The 25,743-nt window shown below is 39.3% G+C and overlaps 1 protein-coding gene across 1 annotated transcript in view; it reads right to left on the reverse strand.

Moving 5' to 3' along the window:
* Positions 1-25,743, reverse strand: part of arid3b (AT rich interactive domain 3B (BRIGHT-like)) — a 52,371-nt gene that overhangs the window by 15,290 nt on the left and 11,338 nt on the right. Inside the window, exons 3-4 of the mRNA XM_052119883.1 lie at positions 17,959-18,033; positions 15,704-15,776 (exon numbers count right to left, since the gene is read on the reverse strand). Coding sequence (XP_051975843.1) covers positions 15,704-15,776; positions 17,959-18,033 — 148 coding nt within the window. The remainder of the gene's footprint in view (positions 1-15,703; positions 15,777-17,958; positions 18,034-25,743) is intronic.

Consider the following 25,743-nt stretch of genomic DNA (forward strand, 5'->3'; position numbering starts at 1 on the left):
CAACAACCATGCCACGCTCAAAATTGCTTAAATCACCTTTCTTTCCCATTCTGACATTCAGTTTGGAGTTCAGGAGATTGTCTTGACCAGGACCACACCCCTAAATGCATTGAAGCAACTGCCATGTGATTGGTTGATTAGATAATTGCATTAATGAGAAATTGAACAGGTGTTCCTAATAATCCTTTAGGTGAGTGTATATTCTACACATTATTTACTTTGATTATCTATTGAAAAAGCAGATAACAATTGTTGGTCGATTTTGTACACAAGGTAGAACTACCACTTCTGTTAAATCGACAAAGCAGGCACGTTTATCGGGTGATGCTGATAATCTCACATTAGCCTAATATTGGCCAATTAATTGACCTGGCTTATAAGATCGTTGCCTAGGAACTGTCTGAGAAAATGTCAAAGTTCTCTTCTGAAACACTTACAGCCATAAAGAGTTCATTTATCCAGACATCCCAGAGTAATTTAGAACCCCAGGCCTCCAGGACGAGGCCCAGAACCCCCTGGAGTGTCCATAGCAATGTCTGCCTTTGAAAAGCAGTTATTTAATGATGGGAATGACATTACTCATTCATCAAACAATCACAGCTCAGATTCAAGTTAAAAAGATAGCACTGGGTCACCGAGCTTGAGATTCAGGTACAGCTCATCGGGAAAAAGTGTGGAGCTAAAGCATCTACAGAACGACCTTGTGACATGATCCATAACTGCAAAACCAATTTGAATGCTCCAGACAAAAATTGTTTTACTTTAAAGCCATTGGCTCCTAAACTGAAACATTAAGGAGCCAAATGGCAATTTTTGTAACCAAATCACAGATTTTGTAGATTTAAAATATTGCCTTTTTGTCTTTCTTTACTGTTCCCAGATGGCCCAGACACAGAGGCTGCAAGAGTGCAAATTGAATGAAATCCCAGATGCAGTTTATTGTGCTACTCCAATCCCAATCAATAATTACCAGAAGAAAAAAAGGTCTACACAATAAGGAACTTAATTATAAAGAAGCCTGAAATACACATGGGACTCTCATTTTGAAATGTCTGCACTCCCAGTTGTGAACACACTGACAGCTGATTTGCTGAGAAAGTGACTGATTCAAACTGCTAACCTGAGTTCAAACCCTCAGTTCTTTTCAGGTGATTCATGAAAAAGATCCAGTTCAAATTAGTCATTTGGTCAAGACTCTCTCACACAGAGGTGTTTCCAGCATTTAAGGACATCCGGGGCTTAGTGCAGACAATTTTATTTTCACACTAGCAAATCTGTAGTCCAAAGCTGGTGAGAGGGTATTCTTTGAGTTTTGCTCTTGCTGAGCCTGTTTCTACAGTTCCTAAATCTTCCACTCTAGTACTATCCTTGACTAAGTCATCGTCTCTCCTCCCTGAATCATCTGTGATGCAAAAGAACAAATATAGCACATAACGCATTGCAAATCAGCTTCAAACAACTAATTCATCAAGTGCTACATATGTCAGATTGTAGACTAATACAATTGAAGAAAATGTATTGGGAAGAGCAGATCAGTGGGATTGCCCTTAGATCCATCATGATTCTTGAATTTTCATGTGCATTACCATAAAGTCATCACAAAAGAGTTATATTATAGTGAGTAAAGTGAGGTAAAAAAAATATTGAATATAAATAATTTATATTTTTTGACATAAATAGTCAAAATGATGTATAAGATCCTAAGTTAAAGCAATACATGAATGACTTTAGTCTAAGTTCATTGACACACCATGGCATCGAACTGTATATAATTCTCATCATCTCTATGAGAATAATTCATCTGTCAAAATCCTTTCATTAGGATCATTGGGATAAACAATGTTTCACTTTTAACTTTCTTTAAAGTAAAGTGACTTGATTAATTGTTACCAGTTTCCATGCCTGATTCTGGCACAGCTGCTGCTGCTCATCTTTGCTACACTCTACAAAACCATTTAATCAAATCAAGGTGTATATTTACTACAAACTAATTTCACAAAACAAGTCACACATACATTTTATGCTAATGCTTATTGGTTATCCTTAGCGAAAACAACACCTGATAAACAAGAAAAGTACACTCCGAACGGGACTCGAACCACGGTTTCCAGTGTGAGAGGCGAACGCGCTAACGAGGAGCTACCAAGGTGCGTCAGTTTATACAAGGAGGCTACAACCAGTATTGACAGTCGGTAGTGGATGTCTTGACGTTTAGCCTACTGTGGGTGAAAGCCAGCTAGATGATGATCTTCAGACTTTAAGGACAAAAACAAATGTGAATTCTTACCCACTGCCTTCTTTCGGAAAAATCCCCAAATCCTCATTTGCTTCATTTTTCCTGTCTTTCCTGCTAACTGCTGTTAACTCGCCACTAAGTAACGTTAGTTGATGCCAACGACTGTGCAAGCTCCTCCCCTATCTGCTGCATATTCAACAGAGAGGAAGAATCGGAGTCGCCCATAGGCTACCGACAGCAAAGGAACTTATTCTATAGGCTAGATTATGCCTATGTCTATTTTTACAGGCTGTATGCAGTATGTGCAAAGCCAAAGCACAATGAAATAAGGCAACTTATGATGATTTCGGAGGTTTACATAGGCTTTTGTTCGGTTTCATATTTGTCAGTCAACTTTTCAAAATACATTCGGGGCTGAAGCCCCGGCAAAATCGGCTGCCGCCGCCTCTGCTCTCACACTGGGTTTGTTGTTGCATGTCGTGAAGAGAGCTCGTCAGAAACAAAATGGGTGAAAAGAAGCACGAGACATACTGGTGCACGCTCTAAAGATGTATTCAATAACTCACAAGATCCATCCATCTTCAACCGCTTATCCGAAGTCGGGTCGCGGGGGCAGCTGCTCCAGCAGGGGGCCCCAAACTTCCCTATCCCGAGCCACATTAACCAGCTCTGACTGGGGGACCCCGAGGCGTTCCCAGGCCAGTTTGGAGATGTAATCTCTCCACCTAATCCTGGGTCTTCCCCGAGGCCTCCTCCCAGCTGGACGTGCCTGAAACACCTCCCTAGGGAGGCGGCCAGGGGGCATCCTTACCAGATGCCCAAACCACCTCAACTGACTCCTTTCGACGCAAATGAGCAGCGGCTCTACTCCGAGCTCCTCACGGATGACTGAGCTCCTCACCCTATCTCTAAGGGAGAAGCCCGCCACCCTTCCGAGGAAGCCCATTTCAGCCGCTTGTACTCGCGACCTAGTTCTTTCGGTCATGACCCAGCCTTCATGACCATAGGTGAGGGTAGGAACAAAAATTGACCGGTAGATCGAAAGCTTTGCCTTTCGGCTCAGCTCTCTTTTCGTGACAACAGTGCGATAGAGCGAGTGCAATACCGCCCTCGCTGCCCCGATTCTCCAGCCAACCTCCCGCTCCATTGTCCCCTCACTCGTGAACAAGACCCCGAGGTACTTGAACTCCTTCACTTGGGGCAATACCTCCTTCTCTACCTGGAGTACGCACTCCATCGGTTTCCTGCTGAGAACCATGGCCTTAGATTTAGAGGTGCTAATCCTCATCCCAGCTGCTTCACACTCGACTGCCAAGCGATCCAGTGAGAGCTGAAGGTCACGGACCGATGATGACATGAAGACAACATCATCTGCAAAAAGCAGCGATGAGATCCCCAGCCCACCGAACACCTTCCCCACCCCAACTACGCCTCGATATCCTGTCCATGAATATCACAAACAGGATTGGTGACAAAGCACAGCCTTGGCGGAGATCAACCCCCACATGGAATGAACTCGACTTTGTGCCGAGGACCCGGACACAGCTCTCACTTTGGACGTACAGGGATTGGATCGCCCTAAGAAGGGACCCCCCTACCCCGTACTCCCGCAGCACCTCCCACAGTCTCTCCCAGGGGACCCGGTCATACGCCTTCTCCAGATCCACAAAACACATGTAGACCGGATGGGCATACTCCCAGGCCCCCTCCAGGATCCTTGCGAGAGTAAAGATCTGGTCCATCGTTCCACGGCCAGGACAAAAACCGCATTGTTCCTCTTCAATACGATAATCGGCCGAACCCTCCTCTCCAGCACCTTGGAGTAAACTTTACCAGGGAGGCTGAGAAGTGTGATACCCCTGTAGTTGGCACACACTCTCTGATCCCCCTTTTTGAAGAGGGGAACCACCACCCCGTTCTGCCACTCCTTAGGCACTGTCCCAGATTTCCACGCAATGTTGAAGAGGCGTGTCATCCATGACACCCCCTCCACATCCAAAGCTTTCAGCATTTCTGGTCGAATCTCATCAATCCCCGGGGCTTTGCCACTGTGGAGTTGTTTGACTACCTCAGTGACCTCCCCCAGGGAAATAGAATCTGATCCCCCATCAGCCACCAGCTCTGCCTCTAGCATAGAGGGCGTGTTGGGATTTAGGAGTTCTTCAAAGTGTTCCTTCCACTGCCCAATAACCTCCTCGGTTGAGGTCAACAGCGTCCCATCTTTGCTGTATACAGCTTGGATGGTTCCCCGTTTCCCCCTCCTAAGGTGGTGGACGATTTTCCAGAAGCACTTTGGTGCGGACCGAAAGTCCTTCTCCATGGCTTCTCCGAACTTTTCCCACACCCACTGCTTTGCCTCCCTCACGGCCGAGGTCGCAGCTCTTCGGGCCTGTCGGTACCTTGCAACTGCCTCCGGAGACCTCCGGGACAACAAATCCTGGACGGCCTCTTTCTTCAGTTGGACGGCTTCCCTGACCACCAGTGTCCACCACGGTGTTCGAGGGTTACCACCCCTTGAGGCACCTAAAACCTTTAGGCCGCAGCGCTCCACCGCGGCTTCGGCAATGGAAGCTTTGAACATTGCCCACTCCGGTTCAATGTCCCCAACCTCCGCAGGGATGCCTGTAAAGCTCCACCGGAGGTGTGAGTTGAAGATCTCACGGACAGAGACCTCCTCCAAACGTTCCCAGTTCACCCGCACTACTCGCTTGGGCTTCCCAGGTCTGTCCAGAGTCTTTCCGCACCCCCTGACCCAACTCACCACCAGATGGTGATCGGTTGACAGCTCTGCCCCTCTCTTCACCCGAGTGTCCAAAACATATGGCCTCAGATCCGACAACACGATTACAAAATCGATCATCGACCTTCGGCCTAGGGTGCTCTGGTACCACGTACACTTATGAGCATCCTTATGTTCGAACATGGTGTTTGTTATAGATAATCCATGACTAGCACAGAAATCTAATAACAAACATCCACTTGAGTTCAGATCGGGGAGGCCGTTCCTCCCAATCACGCCTTTCCAGGTGTCCCTGTCATTTCCCACGTGTGCATTGAAGTCACCCAGCATCACTATGGAGTCCCCTACTGGGGCCCTATTCAGGACTCCATTCAGGGTCTCCAAGAAGGCAGAATACTCTGAACTGCTGTTCGGTGCATATGCACAGACAACAGTCAGAGTTTTCCCCCCTAAACCCGTAGGCGTAGGGAGGCTGACCCTCTCGGCCCACCGGGGTAAACTCCAACGTAGTGGCGCTCAGCCAGGGGCTCGTGAGTATCCCCACACCCGCCCGTCGCCTCACACCCTGGGAAACTCCAGAGAAGAATAGAGTCCATCCCCTATCCAGGAGTACGGATCCAGAGCCAAAACTGTGCGTTGATGTAAGCCCCACCAGATCCAACTGGTAACGCTCCACCTCCCTCACCAGTTCCGGCTCCTTCCTCCCCAGTGAGGTGACATTCCACGTCCCCAGAGCTAGCCTTTGCTGCCCGGGTCTGGTCCGTCGAGGCCCACGGCCTTCACTGCCACCCATATGGCAGCGCACCCGACTCTTGCGGTTTCTCCAATGGGTGGTGGGCCCAAGGGATGTAGAGGAGGGTTTCACGTTGCTTTTCGGGCTGTGCCCGGCCGGGCTCCGAGACAAGCCCGGCCACCAGGCGCTCGCCGACGAGCCCTCCATCTGGGCCTGGCTCCAGACGGGGGCCCCGGGCTTCCTCCGGGCAGGGTAACTCCTCCTCCTTCCGTTTTTGCCATAGAGTCTTTGTGAACCATTCTTAGTCTGGCCCCTCACCTGATGATATTTGATAAAACCACATAAAAAACTACTGTCGCCAATGGCGACTAGATAAATTATTGTCGTAATTAATTGTTTTTGGTCACATTTGCGACCATTTTAGTTGCGGTCTGGAGCACTGTATTTGCATTTTTATCATTATACAAGACAGTTAAAAGCTACAGGGAACTGTTGAGGAGAGGGAGAGAGAAAAACACAGACAAGCAGTTTAATATTATGAGCTCAAATGCTCTGTTATGTGAACCGTTTAAATGACACTGTGTTGCACACCGGTCTATTACTGTAGTAACATGATGCACGTAACAACAAAATTAACCGTGAATGTCTCAATTGCTTCACCTACATGCAACTGATTTTTAGCAGTAACAAACAAATAAATATATATTGGCCAAACAGGAAAATTATCGTCAATGCGTTAATTAAAAATGTCAGAATATCGACCAATTTATCAACCTCAGCGTTATTACGACCGCTAAAACTGTGGACTCCTAATTGATATGTTGTTTTTCTTAATTTTGGCAACAAGGCAAGTCTGATGAGGTTAATGAAATAAAAGCATCAGGTTTGATGTTGTATGAATTATATGAAAATGACAAAGCTGATAAAGTAATTTAAAGATGCCATGAAATTACTTGACAAGCAGTTTTCTTTCCTGCGTTAATGTATTTTCTATTGAAACAGTAAATTTGGCCGATCTCTTTTGTTTTTAAATAGTCAACAGGCTTTAGATACTATTTGCTAGCTGGTTGCAGGTGGTATTAGGGGGAGGGACATTCTCATCTACAGAGCATTTGACAAGATAATAATATGTGGTGTAAGATGAGACATCAATATTTTTTATCTGTTTCGCTGGAAAACAAAGACTGTACATTTACAATGCATATACATGTGAAAACGACACTAGTTAAATGTTTACAAGTACACTAGCATTGACTTTAAAAACTAACAGACATGGACTAAAAGCCACAAGCATGTATTTAGATTTCATGGTCTTAAAAAAAAAAAAAAAAAATGGTAAAAAGACAATTCTGAACTCAAATGCCAACAAAAACAATAAAAAGACAAAACCAATGAGAACAAAGCTCAGTGAGGACATTACAAATGTATGAAACAAAAGGTGGATAGCTCCACACTCAATTCCAGAAATTGACAGAAAAATTACTAGCATTAAAGGTCACTGCTTGGACACTGATAACAGATAAAGGGATAGTTCACCCAAAAATGAAAACCTCCAAGGCTGAAACAACATGGTTTTCATTTTTGGGTGAACTATCCCTTTAAGCTACACACAGCAAACCGTTTTTACTTCTTCATTTAGACTCTGGTGTTGCAAACAACTTATCGTCTGACTACAGCTTAAAATAATTACTGATAAAGTTATATTTAATCACAGCACTTAATTTCATTTCCCCTCCCCCGTTTGCGTGGGGAAAAAAATAGGTCAGTGAATCAGACCAGTGCCCTAAATATAGAGGAAACAGCTGCCCACATTAAGAGGCCACTGTTCTATAATGAACCAATTGGGCACCCTGAAACACCAGTATGGTGAAGGAAATTCCACGCTCTGGCCTATGCAGTGATTGCCATTTCTACTATAAAGCTGCAGCAGAAAGGAAATGAGGGGGCATACAGGAACCACATGATCTGACATCCGATAAAAGACCATGGATGATTTTGTGTGGCTAACTTATGTTTGATAACTCAAGAGGTTTCAGTACTGCAGCACAAAAAAATCCAAGATTTTGAACTCTTTAAAGATACTATATAACACCTAATTAGTGAATCTCATAAATACACACCCAGGTCACTTTGCACCATAGAATCAAGAGAAAATAAAATTACATGAAATTATATTTTGCTTAAAGAAAATAAAGCCTATTGTAGGAATGACAATTAAAACACATTTTCACTAAATGTCACATTACCAAACTCATGTAATGTGCCCAGATGTAAAAATTTGAAAGCCTATTTTGAAAGTTAATCCTATTTTAGGTCCATAAAGACTTTTTGCACTTACCAAAATTTGATTGAGTGAAATATGCCCGTTTTCGACAGGTTTTGTGACATTCACTCAAATGTTCACTTAAGACTACCATGTTATTAAGATAATAACAAACAGAGTCGTTTTTCATTTTATGTTGTCAATAAGCACTTTCCATTCTGTATAAAATATTCATGCTTCCTCTGGCATCCATCTTCTACTCCGCAACTCTAAAAACAGTGTGCATATACATATAGCCGCCTTGGCTCCATGTGAGCTAATTTCAGGTGGGTTAAGGCAGGATTACCTATGCTAAGCTACTTGCATTACTTGCAGAGAAAACTATTATTAAAGGCATTAATTAAGATTAGTGTTAACTTTATTAACATACACATGACACGCAAAACACATTCCTGAATTTAGTAAAGTTCAAAATCCGAGTCCACATTAAAACTGGGATTTTATATTCTAAATTAAACCTTGAATTCAGTTTTAGGATTTGAAATACTTTAAACAATGTTATGATGTTAAAATGAACAAGACATTATTTAAGAGTCTGCACTTTTTCAAGGTGACTATCAAATAAGCACATTTTTCACATTGACCTTTGCTCTTTAGAACATTCTTAAATCATGCTGGATTACATAGTGCATGAACCCCACAAGTTTGTGCAAAACCTGATCTAAGAAATTCTGAAATTGTAATTTTTCAATTAAAATTGCTACGCTAATAACATAACTGCTGAAAAATATATTAAAATAGAAAAATACAAAATAAAATGTAGGAATACTCCGTTCGATCTCCACTGAACGTATCGGCTGATATTCAAGTCCTATAACTCTATCGATGATCGGTAATTCGGCTGATTGCATAAACCAATCGCTAATGTCGCAAAAGACATGGCTCCTTTAAGACATCAGCAGCACTGACATGACATCACAGAGTGTGGGGAATACTGGCAAAGTGTTGCAAGATACTGGAAGACTTGATTCAGCAGTTAAGAACGATGCAGTGGGAGAGGTATGGCAAATATGAAAAGTTTGTGTACTGTACTGTTAATGTGGCGTTTCACACGAAACAAGGCAAAGGGAAAATAGTATGAGCTGTGAAATGGTCCTTATTATAGTTCATGGCAGCAGCTTCTCTGCCGGTCATAGGCATCTCAGTAATACATGATGAGTTACATGATGTGGTGTAATTTACACATCTTTATTAAATATCTCCCAATTAAACGCCATTACAATAGTAGCACCGTAAACATACACGGTTTCTCCGCTTTCACCTCTTGCCCTCATGAGAGAGCGCGTGTTCCCCTCATTAAAGTTTAAGCACAAACAAGTGAAAACTATTAATACAATCATCCAACTAAATGAAAAGGCAGGGATTTTTATACAATATTAAGATACCATAATATAAATACATTAAATATAATGCAAAAATAAAATAGAAATAAAATGTGGAACAATAATAATTATATGAAATAATGAAACCAAAAATGTCGTATTAAGTTTAATTGCACCATTGTCTTCAGTTTGACACCAAGCTTTTATCTATCTGAATATAGAGATTTTTTTGTTAGCCTATACTCGTTTTATTTTATTTTATTTTCTTCCCTTTCCTTCCAAATGATTGGGTGACAAGAATATTGGTGATCATATCAGCTGTAACATTTCAGAAGTGGTCTCAGACCTTTGGAACCCAATGTATCTATTCATCCATCCATCCATGAAGCTATTTTGGGTCATAATTCATCTGGATTTAATGCAACCAAGCAGGAATTTGCTGTTTGTTTGATTTAGTGCATTTGATTAAGATTTCTACATGTTTACTGGCTTAGTAGGGACATATCTCTGCAGCCATAAAAACAAACATATAGGGCTAAGAGCAAGGCTACATTCCCCAGGGGGACAGTAAATGATGATGTAAAGAGAAAAGGGATATGGAAAATGTTTCTTGGGGATCTTTCTAGCTTTCCAAGATAAATCTGTACCTGACAGTCATAAGGGACAGAGGAGCTTAGGTGGGAAAGGAGCAGCCCACTTCAAAACGCAGAGGAAGAAAAGCCACCAGGATGTTATAAACATGCTTGAGGAGAGTAACAATCCTCAGGAGTAACAAATGCAGCAAACAGGACGTGCCACACTTAATATGAACTCGCACAATAGAGGCCATGCACACATAACCTCCGCCCTGTTTACTACTGGAAATTGAGGAGCAATTTCGCTGCAGCTGTTGGTTATGTCTACAATAAACGTAAATGGTAAATGTTCTTTGTCTTAATCCATGGCAGTTATTTGTGCCCACTGATAAGGGACTAAGCAAATAAGATTGTTAAATAATTCAATACAGTATCACTTGATGACTAAAAAGGTTCCATTCACACCAAAAGATGGACATCTTGGACAATTGTGCCACGTCTCACGCAAGTGCCACTTAAGACATTGTGTCAAGTATTTGGTGTGCTGTGTCTAGCTTTTTTCTTCTTTTTTTGTGTGCAAAAACTGGTTTGATCCCAAGAATGTCATTTAACAGAAATTGAACACAATTCCCGTATACAATGTGGATATTTAGAGCTTGGGACTTTATTACATGGCTCTGTGGAATACTTGATTCTGATTGTCCAATCGTGAAAATGTTTGTACAATAATCACTAAATTGTAAGATTTGACCGTTTTCCCAGGCAAACTGATTTCCTAAAGAGCTTTGATAATTTCACGTGTCTTGAATCACTACGCAGTGCCTTTCTTCTAACACTAAAACACTTTTTCATCATTATAAACAAAAATCTATATTTCATTTCCATGCATTTATTTATTAAGTAGGTGTGTAATAAGCTGTGTCTATCACCCTTCAGGGAGATATAAAACTGTCCTGATCACCAATTGGGGTTTATTTTGAAGTAATGTCCTGCTGACTGTATATTTTTTCCTTACTTAAAACATAGTTCCAGCTATATATTATAATTGGCAGGTTCATATCTGAACATGCACATGATATTTGTTCTATACTAATGTGCTAAGTTGATACAAACTATGAAAATGGATGGTATTTGAATTATTGTGCTTTTTTATTTTTTAAATAATGCATTTAAGTATTGCTGCCGTTTTTTAAAAACAAAAAGTCACATTGAGACCATAGTGATTGTCCCACTATTTTACCGATTCACTTTAATAACATTTCGATAGAGCATTGGGCTGCACAATTTACTGAAAAAGTAATCGAGATTACAATTACAGCTGCCACAATTAACTAATCATTAAATTTGTAATTGTATCCCACTTGGGTCGAACCATGTTGTGTCAAAAAAATTTACATTGCTCCATACACACAACACTAAACTGAGCAAGACCTTCTCAAGTCAACTTTATTTTCTTATTTTCAAAACCCAGTTACTTTGCACAACTTCTCTAGCTGTTTTATGCATTCCAATAACTTGTTATACCCCCTCTCTCTTTCTCTACTCATCTTGTCATAATTTCCTCTCATCCACACAATCCCCTCCTATTCTTTTTCCCCCCTTGCTTTCTTACATCCCGCTGTTATTCACCGGTCTCTCTGTTGTCTTTTCTTCTCTACTATCTGTCATTCTTCTTATATCGAAGGTGGGACCCTGAGTTTTAGGGTCTCATTAATCTTCGGGAGAGGGACAGGGGCCCCATAATCCACCTCAACCACACTATCTGATCCCCCCAGTCCCCAGGCAAGATGCTCCCCCAACCTGCCATCAAAACAACACACACTGAACATACCTCACAAAACTTCCCTGCAGCCACTGCTTATGTCTTCCTCCCATATTATCGAGTTTCAGGGGCTCTGATATGGACAATACATAGGGCAGGGGCCGATTGTTTTTATAGGTGTGTGTGTGTGTGTGTGTGTAGTTAGAGGAATAAAAACAAAAAAATATACTGCAGATTTCTTTGGGGAAAAGGCAAATAATGGTCTTTAGACAATAAATATTACTATGTGATTCTTTGTTTAGGGTATTGCGATTTAAAACTGTGATATACACTCACTGAGGAACACTATGATCCTAGTAAAGTTCCTGACGTGGTCTTCTGCTATTGTAGCCCATCCGCCTCAAGGTTTGATGTGTTGTGCATTCTGAATTGTTATTCTGCTCACTACAATTGTACAGAGTGGTTATCGGAGTTACCGTAGCCTTTCTAGGAGTTCTAACCAGTCTGGCCACTCTCTGTTGACCTCTCTCTCATCAAGGTGTTTCTATCCGCAGAACTGCCACTCACTGGATGTTTTTTGTTTTTGACACCATTCCGAGTAAACTCTAGAGAATGTTGTGTGTGAAAATCCCAGGAGATCAGCAGTTACAGAAATACTCAAACAAGCCCGTCTGGCACCAATAATCATGCCATGGTCAAAATCACAGAGATCAAAATTTTCCCCATTCTGAAGGTTGACATGAACATGAAATCATGCAGATATGGGTCAGGAGCATTAGTTAATGCATTGCACTGCTGGCACATGATTAAATAAGACAATCGCATGAATAAGTAGGTGTACAGGTGTTCCTAATAAAGTGCTCAGTGAGTGTATTGCTCACTTGTTTCTCTTTCAACTCATTGGACTTTGTTGCTTTGCACTCTGTTCAAATTGAAATAATTGAGCATTCGTTGTTGTTATGCTGCAGTGTTTTATATTTTATATTCATATGTGCTCTAAGTGGTAGTCAATATATTTTTCCCCAAAAAATAAATGTACAAAAAGTGAACAGAACAAAAGAAAGAATGAGAAGTGATGAATCCATGTATCATTTGTTCATTTCACATTAAATAAGGAATCCAAAATCAGAAAAACAAATTATTTCAATATTTGTTTACAAACCAATATTAAAAAAACAAATAATGACTTGTCTTTTGTAATTTCAATGTAATGCTCAAGTTAAAAATAATGAAAATGAAAATAGGAAATTGGAAAAATAGCCACAGGGCTCTGTGCATTTTGATTTGGCACAGGTGGTCCACACTGCATTGGAGAATCGGCTGGCATTCACAGTTACCGTTTGTCCTAATAATTAGTCTAAGGCAGCTATAGTTTGATTGCTTTAAAATAAGTGTTTTTGAAATGAGAAATCAAAGAGTAAGGAAATAATCAGTTTATTTTCATTTTCACATATTGCAGTGCAATGAACAAAGCAAGCTGTCTGATAAATCTGACTATTTGAGAGAGATACCTCAGCAGCAATAAACGTGGCGAGTTTTGGAGAGTAAATGGTAAAGAATTGAATATTAAAGGTGCACTAAGCAATCCTAATCCAATACAGTTTTTGTCAAATTCTGAAAATCTAGTATTTGTACAAAGCCCTGTCTCTGTAAATGGGACAAAAATAAAGTGGATCGGACCGATCCACACAACACTACTCCAGCCAATCAGCAACAGGGCTTGCTTCTTGCATGTGAACAGGATGGGGGGTGGGGGCAGAGCAAGAGGGAAATTCATTAAAAGAGCGATGGCAAATCTGACTGATATGAACTTTCTAAACTCCAAGGAGGACAAATGGCTGAGAAACAGACCAAAAGAAAAAGGTCAGACTAATATAAACAAAAACAAAAAAAGAAGGATTATGATAAGTAGAGGGTGGAGCTTCCAAAGAAGCACTGAAAGGAGGGGTGTTTGTTTTGGCAGTCGAGTTCGAATATCAAGTGTTTCTCAGGAATCGCTGAGTGCACCTTTAACGGAGACCGATTTATCTGAACAATTAAACAGCAGAGAACTTTTATTCTGTCTCACAGCATTGAGGAAGGCAATGGTGCTGGTTGATCAATCAGAAGAAAGGGGCGTTTCAGGCCCTCCTAGTTGTGCGAATCAAATTTTCAAGCCTTATATTAGTGCAATCGAATAATCAAAATGCACAGTGTTCCACACCCATTTTATTTTTTTAATTTAACTTGTGTTTTAAATCGAAATAACAAAAGACGAGCCATTATTTGTTTTTTAATATCAAATAAGTAGTTTTTTGTTTTTCTGTTTCTGAATTCGTAATTGAATATGAAATGAACGAATGATAAATGGATTGAGATGGAGTAGTTTATTGCAATTCTTTGAAATACCGATTTCCCCATCTCCAGTCACAAATAAAGACATTACACAGATTAAGTGTTCTGGCTCTTCAGTGAGTTGGAATGAAGTGAAAAGAAATGAGATATTAGCAAGCTAAGAGCTGTCACTGATAACATGTGGGTAAAGCCTCTTCAGACCAACACCATACAACAGAATAAACAAAACAGCAATAGCATTGTTGCTTTTCAAAGCTTAATGTGCAAGAATATAAATAGGCCTTGTAATCTGTGCAAACCCTCTTACTGGTGGTCACTGAAGTTAAGTCATGATAAAATAGTTATCTGAATTCTGAGATGCAAAACAATCAAGAAGATAACCACCCACCGAGTACTTTTTTATCAGATGGGTCATAGTCTATCAGTGTATCACGCTGAAAACATTTTCAGGACATACATTTTAAAGGGTTAGTTTGGCAAAATAGTCAACATTTACTCATGTTGTTCCAAACCTTATGTGGAACACAAAAAAGATGTTATTTCATTCCATTTTTTGTTCCAATGAAAGAGAATGGTGACTCCTTTTGTGTTTCATTGAAGAAATAAAACCATATGATACATCACAGAATTTAATTTATTTTGGGTGAACTATTCCTTAAAATAACACCAGCCTGGCTCCCTTATAAATTCCCAATCTGTCCATTCAAACTTCACCCACAGAAGTAATTTTCAAGCGCCCCATCAGTCAAAAAAACATCATTAATCATGTGCCATGAGGACCTCAGTTGACGGACATTTGGCAAGATCACACTATTTTCATCCCCCCACCCATTATGAAGCCTCAACTGACAACCCCACTTACACACACTAGTAGGTGGTATGGGGGTTTGACGGTAGACCAACACAAACAGCTCTCCATCTGGTTGAGTTTAAACCCCTTGGTATGAGGTTAATAGCCCCGTCAAGCTGTGTCGTTGAGAGCTTAGTCTTAGTAGGCCGCCAGGACCATCTTTCTGTCACAGTATGCTAATCTGAGACCAGGAACATATGATTCCACTTAACTAAAGGGGGGCATCATGGTTTAGGTGTCCTAAGAAATCGCTCATCACCAAATAGTGAAGCTAAAATTGACTTTTTATTTTTTATAAATTTGTATCCCCTTTTCTCCCAATTTGGAATGCCCAATTCCCACTACTTAGTAGGTCCTTGTGGTGACACGCTTGTGGACCTCAATCCGAATGGTGGAGGACAAGTCTCAGTTGCCTCCGCTTCTGAGACTGTCAATCTGCGCATCTTATCATGTGGCTCATCGTGCATGCCACCGCAGAGACTCTGCAATTGGAGGCTCATGCTACTCTCCATGATCCACACACAATGAGAGCCACTAATCGTGACCACAAGGAGGTTACCCCATGTGACACTACCCAATTTGGTTGCTTGGGAGACCTGGCAGGAGTCACTCTCAAACTTGCAACTCCAGGGGTGTTAGTCAGCGTCAATACTTGATGAGCTACCAAAGCCCCCGAAGCTAAAAAGGACTTAAATTATTTGTACGGACACTTGTCCCAGAAAGATTAGCTCCAGTAGTAGTTCCCTTAGGGGAGGAGATATTCTGAACATTCACATTGAGGGCAATTTAGAAGAAGCTTGGAATAGGATTAATAATTGGCCGTCCTACCTCTTTTCTGCATGTACGCAAACAGGTCATCCAGAAACTCCTTCCGTTTTGGGTCATTGTCCAATTCATAAAGCTGAAAAGGAAAATTCTGAACAATTAATTATTGTTACTCATTGTGAAGTCCTAACAGAAACTTGTGATGTCAACATTTCATAGACACATTTGAAAACTAATATTTCAAAAAGGACATTTTTGCACCCATCTGCACTGTTTTTAATTGTTAAGATGTGCTTGAAGGATGTCTTTTAACATTACTCCATGTCTCACAGTTAAAGTCATATGTACTGTCCCTGCATTTTGAACACAAGTGCATTTTTTTTTTTTTAAATGATGTAGCAAGTTAAAAGAACTTAAACTTTCAATAATGCGTCTTGAGGTACCTGCGTTCTGTTCCATTTGATGCACTGCATCTTTTTAATAGCAAGAATGTGTTCAGTCTGACTGGCTTATTACACAGTACAAATTTTCATAATCAATTTTTTGTCTTAAATTTATATATATATATATATATATATATATATATATATATATATATATATATAAAAAAAACATCTAAACATTCTTAAAGCTAAACAAAATCTACTTGAGAAACAAAAACGCATAAGATGGTAATACATGTTTTCTCAGAATACATCTTGAATTTCATTTATTTTTCTTAACCATTGGCAACTGTTTTGCCTTGTTTTAAAAATGAATATTCCATGTTCAATACAGGTTAAGCTTAATCGACAGAAATTGTGGCATAATATACTACAACCATTTATTTTGACTTTTCTTAAAAAAAAAAAAAAAAAACAGCAAAAATCTGGATTCCAGTGAGGCACTACATTGGAAGTGAATGGGGGGCCAATTTGTAAACTCCACTCAGGTGATCAGCTGTGTCTGTCAGTCCCTCGATCTTGCCTAAAAACTCAAGGTGATAGAGCTTTTGCGGTGGCAGCCCCTAGACTTTGGAATGAGCTTCCATTGGTCATAATGTTTTTAATGGTTTTAAATGCTTGTTGCATTCTTAAGCTGTATGTATGTGATTTTATTTATTTTTTGTAACTCCATGTACAGAACTTTGGGTACCAAAGCACCAAACCAGTGTGGTTTTTGAAAGTGCTCTATAAATAAAATTTAGTTGAGTTGAATTGAGTAAACTTTTAAATACTCACCATTTCAAAAGGTATAGACACAAGACATAAACAATATGCATGTTAACATGATTTTAGTGTGATAAAATCACTTAGCCTTTTCTGTGTAAAATTATATCCAATTTGACAAGTTTGTTGCATTGACCATGTAATGTCAACAAATACTAAAACCTTAAAATGACAATTTAAACAACTTTACAGCTCAAATAATACAAAGTTTTATTAGAAAATTAATGTAAGTACTTTAATACATTTAAAAGCTTCACATTTCTGCCTTTAAACTCTCAAAAAAAAAAAAAAAGAATAGCCCCATTCACTTCCATTGTAAGTGCCTCACTGTAATACAGATTTATTTATTTTTTTAAAGAAAAGGAGGAAGGAATCAAAATTATGCCACAAATATTGTTGATTAAACTAAACTTGTATTGAACCCGGAATATTCCTTTAAGTACAAACAGTTTCTCCCCAATTTGGAATGCCCAATTCTCACTACTTTTGAGGTTACTCACCTCAAACCGGGTGGTGGAGGACAAGTCTCAGTTATCACGTGGCTCGTTGTGCATGACACCGCGGAGACCCACAGCATGTGGAGGCTCATGCTACTCTCCGCAATCCACTCACAACTTACCACGTGCCCCACTGAGAGGGAGAACATCTAAATTGTGATCATGAGGAGGATGTAACTCTACCCTCCCTAGCAACCGGGTCAATTTGGTTGCTTAGGAGACCTGGCTGGAGTCACTCAGCATGCCCATGGATTCTAACTCGCAACACCAGGGGTGGTAGTCAGCGTCAATACTCGCTTAGCTACCCAGGCCCCCCACAAGTACAATAAACTTAATTCAATATGTATTCTCAGAAAACAAAAGGTCAATGTATTATTAAGGACTTAAATACAAAAATACTGAAAAAGAAAATGATTTTTAGGAATGTATATTTTGGAATTCACGAAATACAGAATATATTTTTAAATCAACACATTTTTAAATCAACACATTTTGTAACATTATTTGAATGCACACAGGTCTTCCTTCACATGCTGCTCAGCAGAACTGTGTTAGTGTGTCACTGACAAAATGTGTAATGACTAAATAGCTGAGGCTCAGATCCAATGTTTACCTTGGCAAAGTCTCTAGAGGCCTCTCCTCGGCTTCTCCCTCCATCGCCGTCATCGTTCCAACTTGAATTTCCATTCTATGAGAAAAGAGAGCCAATTAGCAAAAAATAAACAAAAAAGTGACAGGGGAGGGTTACCGTGTGGGCTGGGCACAGGCTACTGTTTGAGAAGACATGTTTGAAAAGTTATGGGGTGTCGGGAGTTAAGACGTGCAAACAAGCGACTCTCCATGTTAGAAGGGCCTTCTTTAGGGCTAACCTTTGAACTCCAAGGGGATTCCTTGTGCTAAAATAAAGGGGTTTTAAATGTAACAAATTCAGCTAGTTATGCTTATATTTACGTTAACATAAAAGGACATGCTAAAGTATATGTCAAAAGTACCGGCTCTTCTGTATCAAGTTTAATACTTATTAAACAAAGTATTTATGCAGCATCGGTAGTACCAATTCAATTCGTTACCCTAGAACGGTCTTGACTGACAGACTATGCCAGTAATTTCAGTCGTTTCACTTTTCATTTGATTATTTCTTTTTTTCCAATTTCTTAATGTTCTCTTGAATGTTTGAAGCACTGTTTATCTAACTGAAAGATACTTGCTCTGGGGCAATCAGTTTTAGCATTGTTTCACCCCTTTTACCCAGGACCGTGACCACAAAACAGTTATAAAATCTAATAGTCCCCCTGTGCACATGCACTGTGCTTGATTACAGGTTTTCAACCAAGGCTGCAGTGTTCATTTATACGGAGTTTAAAAGGAAAAAGGCAGAGTGGCAATAAAGCAGTTTTACAGGGCTCATCCACCGTCCCACTCTTTAATATGCTAAGTGAAGCACAGCTGGGGTGAGAGCATTCTACAGGCTGGTCCTCTTCACGTTTACAGCAAAAACACACCAGCTGGGTCCAGAAGAGGGAACTCGGCAGGGGATCAACTGTGGTGGGCATACATGCTGTGTGGTATTGTGATATTGGTGTGTGGGTCAGTGAAAGCAAGTGAATGCGCCAAAGAGCGTCTACTGTTTAACCTTGAGGCTCCTTGGTAGAAGAATACAAAAATAACATGCTAATGCTTAAAAGGAAGTTAGCCCAAAAATGAAAATACTCATAATTTACTAAGTCATGCCATCCTAGAGGTGTCTTTCTTTATTCTGCTGAACACAAACGAAGATTTTTAGAATAATATTTCAGCTCTGTAGGTACAAAGTTCAAGTAAAAGTTGGCCAGAACTTTTATGGTACCAAAAGCATATAAAAAGCACATACAAGTACACCATTTGACTAAAGTGGTTAAATATATATCTTTAGAATAATTTGCCCCATTAAGAAAAATATGAACATATATTCTATATTTAGAAATGTCACCAAATTTCATTTGTCGGTAGACCCTATAACGCCTAGATTAAGAAATGATAACATTAAGTAGCCAGGTGTGAATATCTGTATGAAATATTGGTCAAATAGATTATTGGTCTCTGATTTCCGTTAAATAAAACAATTCTGATTAATCTCTATACCACAAGCATAATATCACAGCAAAAGCAGATCTCTACAAACTTTGTTCGGGAACTTCTAAGCCAAAAGGAATGACATATGATCCAAACGCAAAACATTATCCTACACTGAAGACATTTACGAACTGTGCAAGCTGTTATAAGGCTTAAAAGGTCAGGCTTTGGCCTTACTAATCATATTATGGGAGGACTGATTGGTTTGTGGCCAAATTAGCTGAGAAGAGGAAGCAGATGACCATCTGGGTCACAGAGGAAATAAAGGCCCCCTCCCCGATATATAAATTCAAATGAAACCACAACCCTAGCTGAAAATGTCAAATAATGACTAGGGTTGAAGGAACAAACTAGATTTTCCACCTCAGTTAAGGGTTTTATTTTCATCTCTATGCCTTTAGATTTTAGTAAATATCATGAATATGTGCAGAACTGTATCTGGCACTCACAACAACCAGTAAAGCCTTGCAAGATAAGCAGAATGGAGCTTTCTAATGTAAATGCAACCCTATCAATCCTGACATTGAGACCCTGAAGGTGATACTCTAATGTGAATACAATCCACCATTGAGAAATAAGTGTGGTGAGAGACATTACATCAACAGGCACCAATGCTATAATAGGGTGGGCTTTTTCAAAGTGCTATCAACACCTAGACGGGATTCTTCTACGGTGATGAAACAGTAACCTAGTCTATCAAACAGACCTCTCTGGGCGTCAATGTAAATATACCAGTGTACTGATAGGAATGGGTAGTAACTGGATTTTGATAAGTTAGAGATCATGCTGTACAGACAATTTCGCCTTTTAAGCGATCACAATGCATTTCTACATATAAACATAGTCGGTTTAGAGATCAACTTATATTTGATATGTAAAGACCGATACAATACGGATTCTTTAAGTGTCTGATAGTCAATATGCCAAACAGATTTATAATAACCATTAATGTCTGCTTTTAAACCCATTAATAACCAAATTATTCATCATGTACCAATGCAGATGAATAGTCTACTTTACAAGACCTAATATTGTGCATATTGTAAAAAGTGAAAGTGTACATTTTGGTAAGAAAATTATTTTTATTGCACTAAATCTGTTGGAGCACCCAGGTTGACTAACTCGATTGCTTCAAAAACCATTAATGTACAATAAACAAATAAAATGAAGGGAAGAGATATGCAGATCAACTTCCCCTTTAGGGATGAGAAAACCTATGTCCAGGCTCCATACAGCCATTCAATTTCCAACAGCGTCGCAGCTGCTCATGGGCAACCCCACTGAAATCCACCTTAAAAGCACCACAGGGGAGGGTCTGAAATCTTTAATCCAAATCAAATAATTGGGCGTGCCCTGCCAAAAGTCATGGTATCTTTTATTCGACTCCTTGCTGTGCCAGCCCAGGGGGGAGGGGGGTTTGTGGTGCAGGGGAGAGTAGATTGAGTACTTTTATCCCTGGGAATTTGTAATGGATTCATTAAGAGCAATTCATGGCAGAATGCCATGCTACGCCAAGTGATATTTTAACGTGCGTGGTTAGCCGCTCTTGGAATCTTCCTCAATAAGCTGATACAGTAGAAGTGTTCTGAAGTTTGTGTGATTGTTGGAAAAGTCTGTAAAATATGCAGTCCGTACAAATGTATTACTGTATACAAGCAGTTCTCAACTCATGAGACAAAAAATTGGTTACAGTTCTGAGTGTTGCAAAAACAATGCTATATCCAAATAATAATAAAAACCATATAATGATACATAGATATGAAAGCAACACTGGCAGCCAAAAGTTTGGAATAATGTACAGATTTTGCTCTAATGGAAAGAAATTGATACTTTTATTCACTAAAGTGGCATTCAACTGATCACAATCAGTCAGGACATTCATAACGTGAAAAATTACTATTACAATTTGAAAACAAATTTCAGAACATCTTAAACTACTTCAAAGAATTCTCATTAAAAACAAATCCTCCACGTGCAGTAATGACAGATTTGCAGATCCTTGGCATTCTAGTTGTCAGTTTGTCCAGATGCTCAGGTGACATTTCACCCCACACTTCCTGTAGCACTTGCCATAGATGTGACTGTCTTGTCAGGCACTTCTCATGCACCTTACAGTCTAGCTGATTCCACAAAAGCTCAATGGGGTTAAGATCCATAACACTCTTTTCCAATTTATTTGTTGTCCAATGTCAGTTTTTCTTTGCTCACTCTAAACTTTTATTTTTTCTTTTCGGTTTCAAAAGTGTCTTTTTCTTTGCAATTCTTCCCATAAGGCCTGCACTCCTGATTCTTCCCTTTAATATTGTACATGAAACTGGTGTTGAGCGGGAAGAATTCAATGAAGCTGTCAGCTGAGGACATGAAGAGTTGTCCATTTCTCAAACTAGAGACTTTGATGTACTTATCCTCTTGTTTAGTTGTACATCTGGTCTTCCACATCTCTTTCTGTCCTTGTTAGAGCCAGTTGTCCTTTGTCTTTGAGGACTGTAGTGTACACCTTTGTATGAAATCTTCAGTTTTTGGCAATTTCAAGCATTGTATAGCCTTCATTACTCAAAACAATGATTGAATGACAAGTTACTAGAGAAAGCCTTTTCTTTTTTGCCATTTTTGACCTTAAGACATGCCAGTCTACTGCATACTGTGGTAACCCAAAAACAAACACAAAGACAATGTTAAGCTTCATTTAACGAATCAAATAGCTTTAAGCCGTGTTTGATATAATAAAAAAGTGATTTTCTAGTACCGAATGAGCAATTTATCATGATAACTCAAGCATGTCTGCTCCAAAGTGTTGGAGTGATGTCTGCTGGAAATGTGGCCTGTCTAGATTTGATAAAAAATGACTTTTTTCAAATAGTGATGTTGCTATTTTTTACATCAGTAATGTCCCGACTATACTTTGTGATCAGTTGAATGCCACCTTGTTGAATTAAAGTACCAATTACCTTTTGAAATAGCAACATCTGTACAGAATTATGGCCTCCAGTGTAGGTTTGTCAACTTCTTAAAAATGAAGAGAAAACTTCACAAATCTTTTGTTGTTGACAGTAAAAAATCATATGTGCAGTGAAACTGTACAATATTTTGCCACAAATTCAAGTGATACTTGGTAGAAGCTAGCCAAATTAGGCAGATGCCAACATGGACAAGTTCCATGACATTCCCTTATGTTCAAAAACCATGAACAAATCTATGAAAAACAAAACTCACGACAAAAATAACATTGTCACTTACAGCAAGGATAAACGGTTTGTGCTGCCCACTATCAGTATGTTTACATGCACTTTAAAAGTTTAATTTCAGTCAGATACAGCTGTCAAATAAAAATTGATATTTGTATAATTGTCGAATTTAAGAAGAAAAAAATATGCACATTTGAATGCTAAAATTAACATTCGAATTTCAAATGTGTGCCAGGTAGTGATGTGTAACATTCTTGGACAAAATCTTTTTTTTTTTCAACAATTTCTAATTCTTTATTTAAACTTTTTAATTTTTTAATAGTATTTAATTTTCTAAATTTGTTTTTATGTATCTTTTATTTTCTTTATAATTATGTAAAGCACTTTGAATTGGCATGGTGTTATATTATGTGCTATATAAATAAACATGACTTGCCTTGTCTTGCCAATGGTCAGAAGACGTCTGTCTAGTGCATAATTACATAGCGTATGTTTACAAAAACAGACGTATTCGGAGTGAACAGTCCCCCAGAGATAAAGGCCTTGGCTTGCACGGAGTTAACATATAACAGTTTATTAAAGCGTTGGTTTCATCTCAACAGAGAATATATGAATATCTGAAGGCAAACATAGCTGGTTTGTTTCCTTATATATAACATCATTTGAACAGAATTCTTTGATGATGATGATGTGTAAAGAACCTGCATGACATAACTGTTGCTGCATGACACATTGCTTTAGCCGTTTTCCTCATCTTTGGTGGTTAGAATGTGTTCACATCTAGCCGTTTGAGATGTTTGAATTCCCCCATAGTGTTTTAAGGTAAAAAAAACAAAGCAAGATTTGTGGTTTGTGTCGTGAGAAACCAGACTGAATAGTGCGAGTGATCGAGCTCTGCATTCTTGCGTGCACTTGCATGCTCCACTTGCAGCGCACGTGACATTCATGTGAAACAAAGCTGTGCGTGTCAGATGAGAAGTATATTTAGAACGAGATATGAACGTCATTGAATTTGCTCCGGCGCTGCGAAATTTCGCTTGGGCAGCCATGGAAAGTATTGTCAGTGTCTACAAAACCCTGTCCATGTTTCTTCAATTCTCTAATTACATATCACGATATAAACAAATGTAAAAATATACAAGATGTAGCAATATAATTAGCAAAATACACAATCTGCAAAGCTTACAAATTGCTGTTTTCTACTCTGTATCCTTTTTTTTAATTTTAAATACAACGGAGAATGCACTTTTCCCCCTTCACAATCTCCTCCCTCACAGGGATTTAAGGAACCACCAGTTGCTCTGACTTTCTCCTCCATTTATCGAATATCTGCAACGTAAATTGTGCACATTTGTGCACAATGTGCACATTTCTTGCCACGCTGTGGCAATTTTGCGTAACAGCGATAGAGCCGATAATCCAAAATGACTATTAGTTGTCTAATTTCTACCAGTTTAGAGCCTACTGTTAGGACTGTGTCCTTTTCTGCCTATGTCTTGTTAATTTTGCATATTGTTGGGCTGATGCAGTTTAATACATTTAATTGTTTGATTTAAGGACATTTTTGTCAACTTCTGTACAATAAACCATTATGGTACTGTGGAGTTGATGTCCAATGTAAAATAAGGTTCCTGAAGAAAAACCAATGAAAACCAAAAGTATACAAGGGCAGTGAAAACAAAATGTAAAACGTTTATTACGGAGGAGGTGGTGTATAAAAAACAAAACAAAGTACCTTTATTAGCACTCATTGGTGATATTGCCCTTTGAACAACACAAATGGCACATTGTTGAGAGGAGCCAAAAGGCCCAAGCCCGGACCTGTAACTGCTTGTCCAGCTCCTTGAACATCCTGCAGAGGCCTGAGGCAGGGTTCACATCCATTATCTTAGTCTTGACTGGGTGCTATTTGAGAAAACAGATTGTCTTTCAAACAAATGGACACAGGTGTGAACATCTCCGTCCATACAGGTCTACCATGGTCCTGTATCACAATAGGGGCCCCACAACTAGCAAAGGTTTGTAGGTAAGGATTTGATGGAAGGTGGAGGACATATCTCGGATGCTAACCTGAACTGGGCATCTCTTCTACTGAATTTGAGAATTAAAAACAATATTAATCCCTCGAGAGTGAGAACTAGGGCTATTTCAGAGTCTGGACAAGTGATAGAAGGATATATCAGGCAGGCAGATTAATCGGCTGATATTTGGCCATTTTGCTATAATCTGCATTGACTGAGAACCCTGCCAGCTTGCCCAAATAGTAAAAGTGTCAACTTTCCAAAATCTACCATTAGATTTGTCAATGAATAGTAAACACCTGGTTTTCAAGGTTTTTTCAAAGTTTATGCATCATTATCAGCCATTGAAAAACCCATGAGGTATGTCCTACCAGCAGTTGAAATCATGCCTTGTAGAATAACAAAGCAATTGTGGCATCATGTCTATATCATCATAAAACATTAATTACTTGGTCAAATGGGACTAACCATACAGTCCCCAAACTTAATGCAATTCCATGTATTTAAATCAAATGCAATTTAAATCAATACTGGTCAAAAGAGACAAAAAATTTAATCCGTAAACTAAAAATGCAATTTATTTAAAATAAACGCAATCAAAATCACAAAAAAATCAAACAGGTTGTATTTACTTGAACTCAAAAAAGGTTTTAAAAGGAGAATTAGAATCGTAAGACATTCTCTGGCCACGTCCACACTAATCAGTTTACGTTTGAAAGCTCCATCGTTCTCCAAAGTTTCCGGTTATGCAGATCTTTTTCAAAATTCTCAGTCTACAGTGGAGGAAAAAGCCATTCCAATTTAGATGAGAAGCATAAATGTCGCAAAACCAATACGTTTTCAAAAAGTGCGAACGTGGCCTCAAATTCTTAAACCATCTTGGTTGCATTTTCAAACTAAAACGGACTTGTAGCAAAAACAAATAGAAATTGAAAAAACACTTGCCATTTCCCAAAAACCTCAGCAAATGTATGGAATGTTTTTCTTAAGCACATGATATTTCTTCTGTGTGCTTGAAATTCCACATTCTAGTGACACTGATAAAAAGATACCTTGTGATAAAGCCCTAAGCTGCTTTCT

This window comes from Xyrauchen texanus, chromosome 46, assembly GCF_025860055.1.
Source record: "Xyrauchen texanus isolate HMW12.3.18 chromosome 46, RBS_HiC_50CHRs, whole genome shotgun sequence".
In the NCBI taxonomy this organism is placed as follows: domain Eukaryota; kingdom Metazoa; phylum Chordata; class Actinopteri; order Cypriniformes; family Catostomidae; genus Xyrauchen; species Xyrauchen texanus.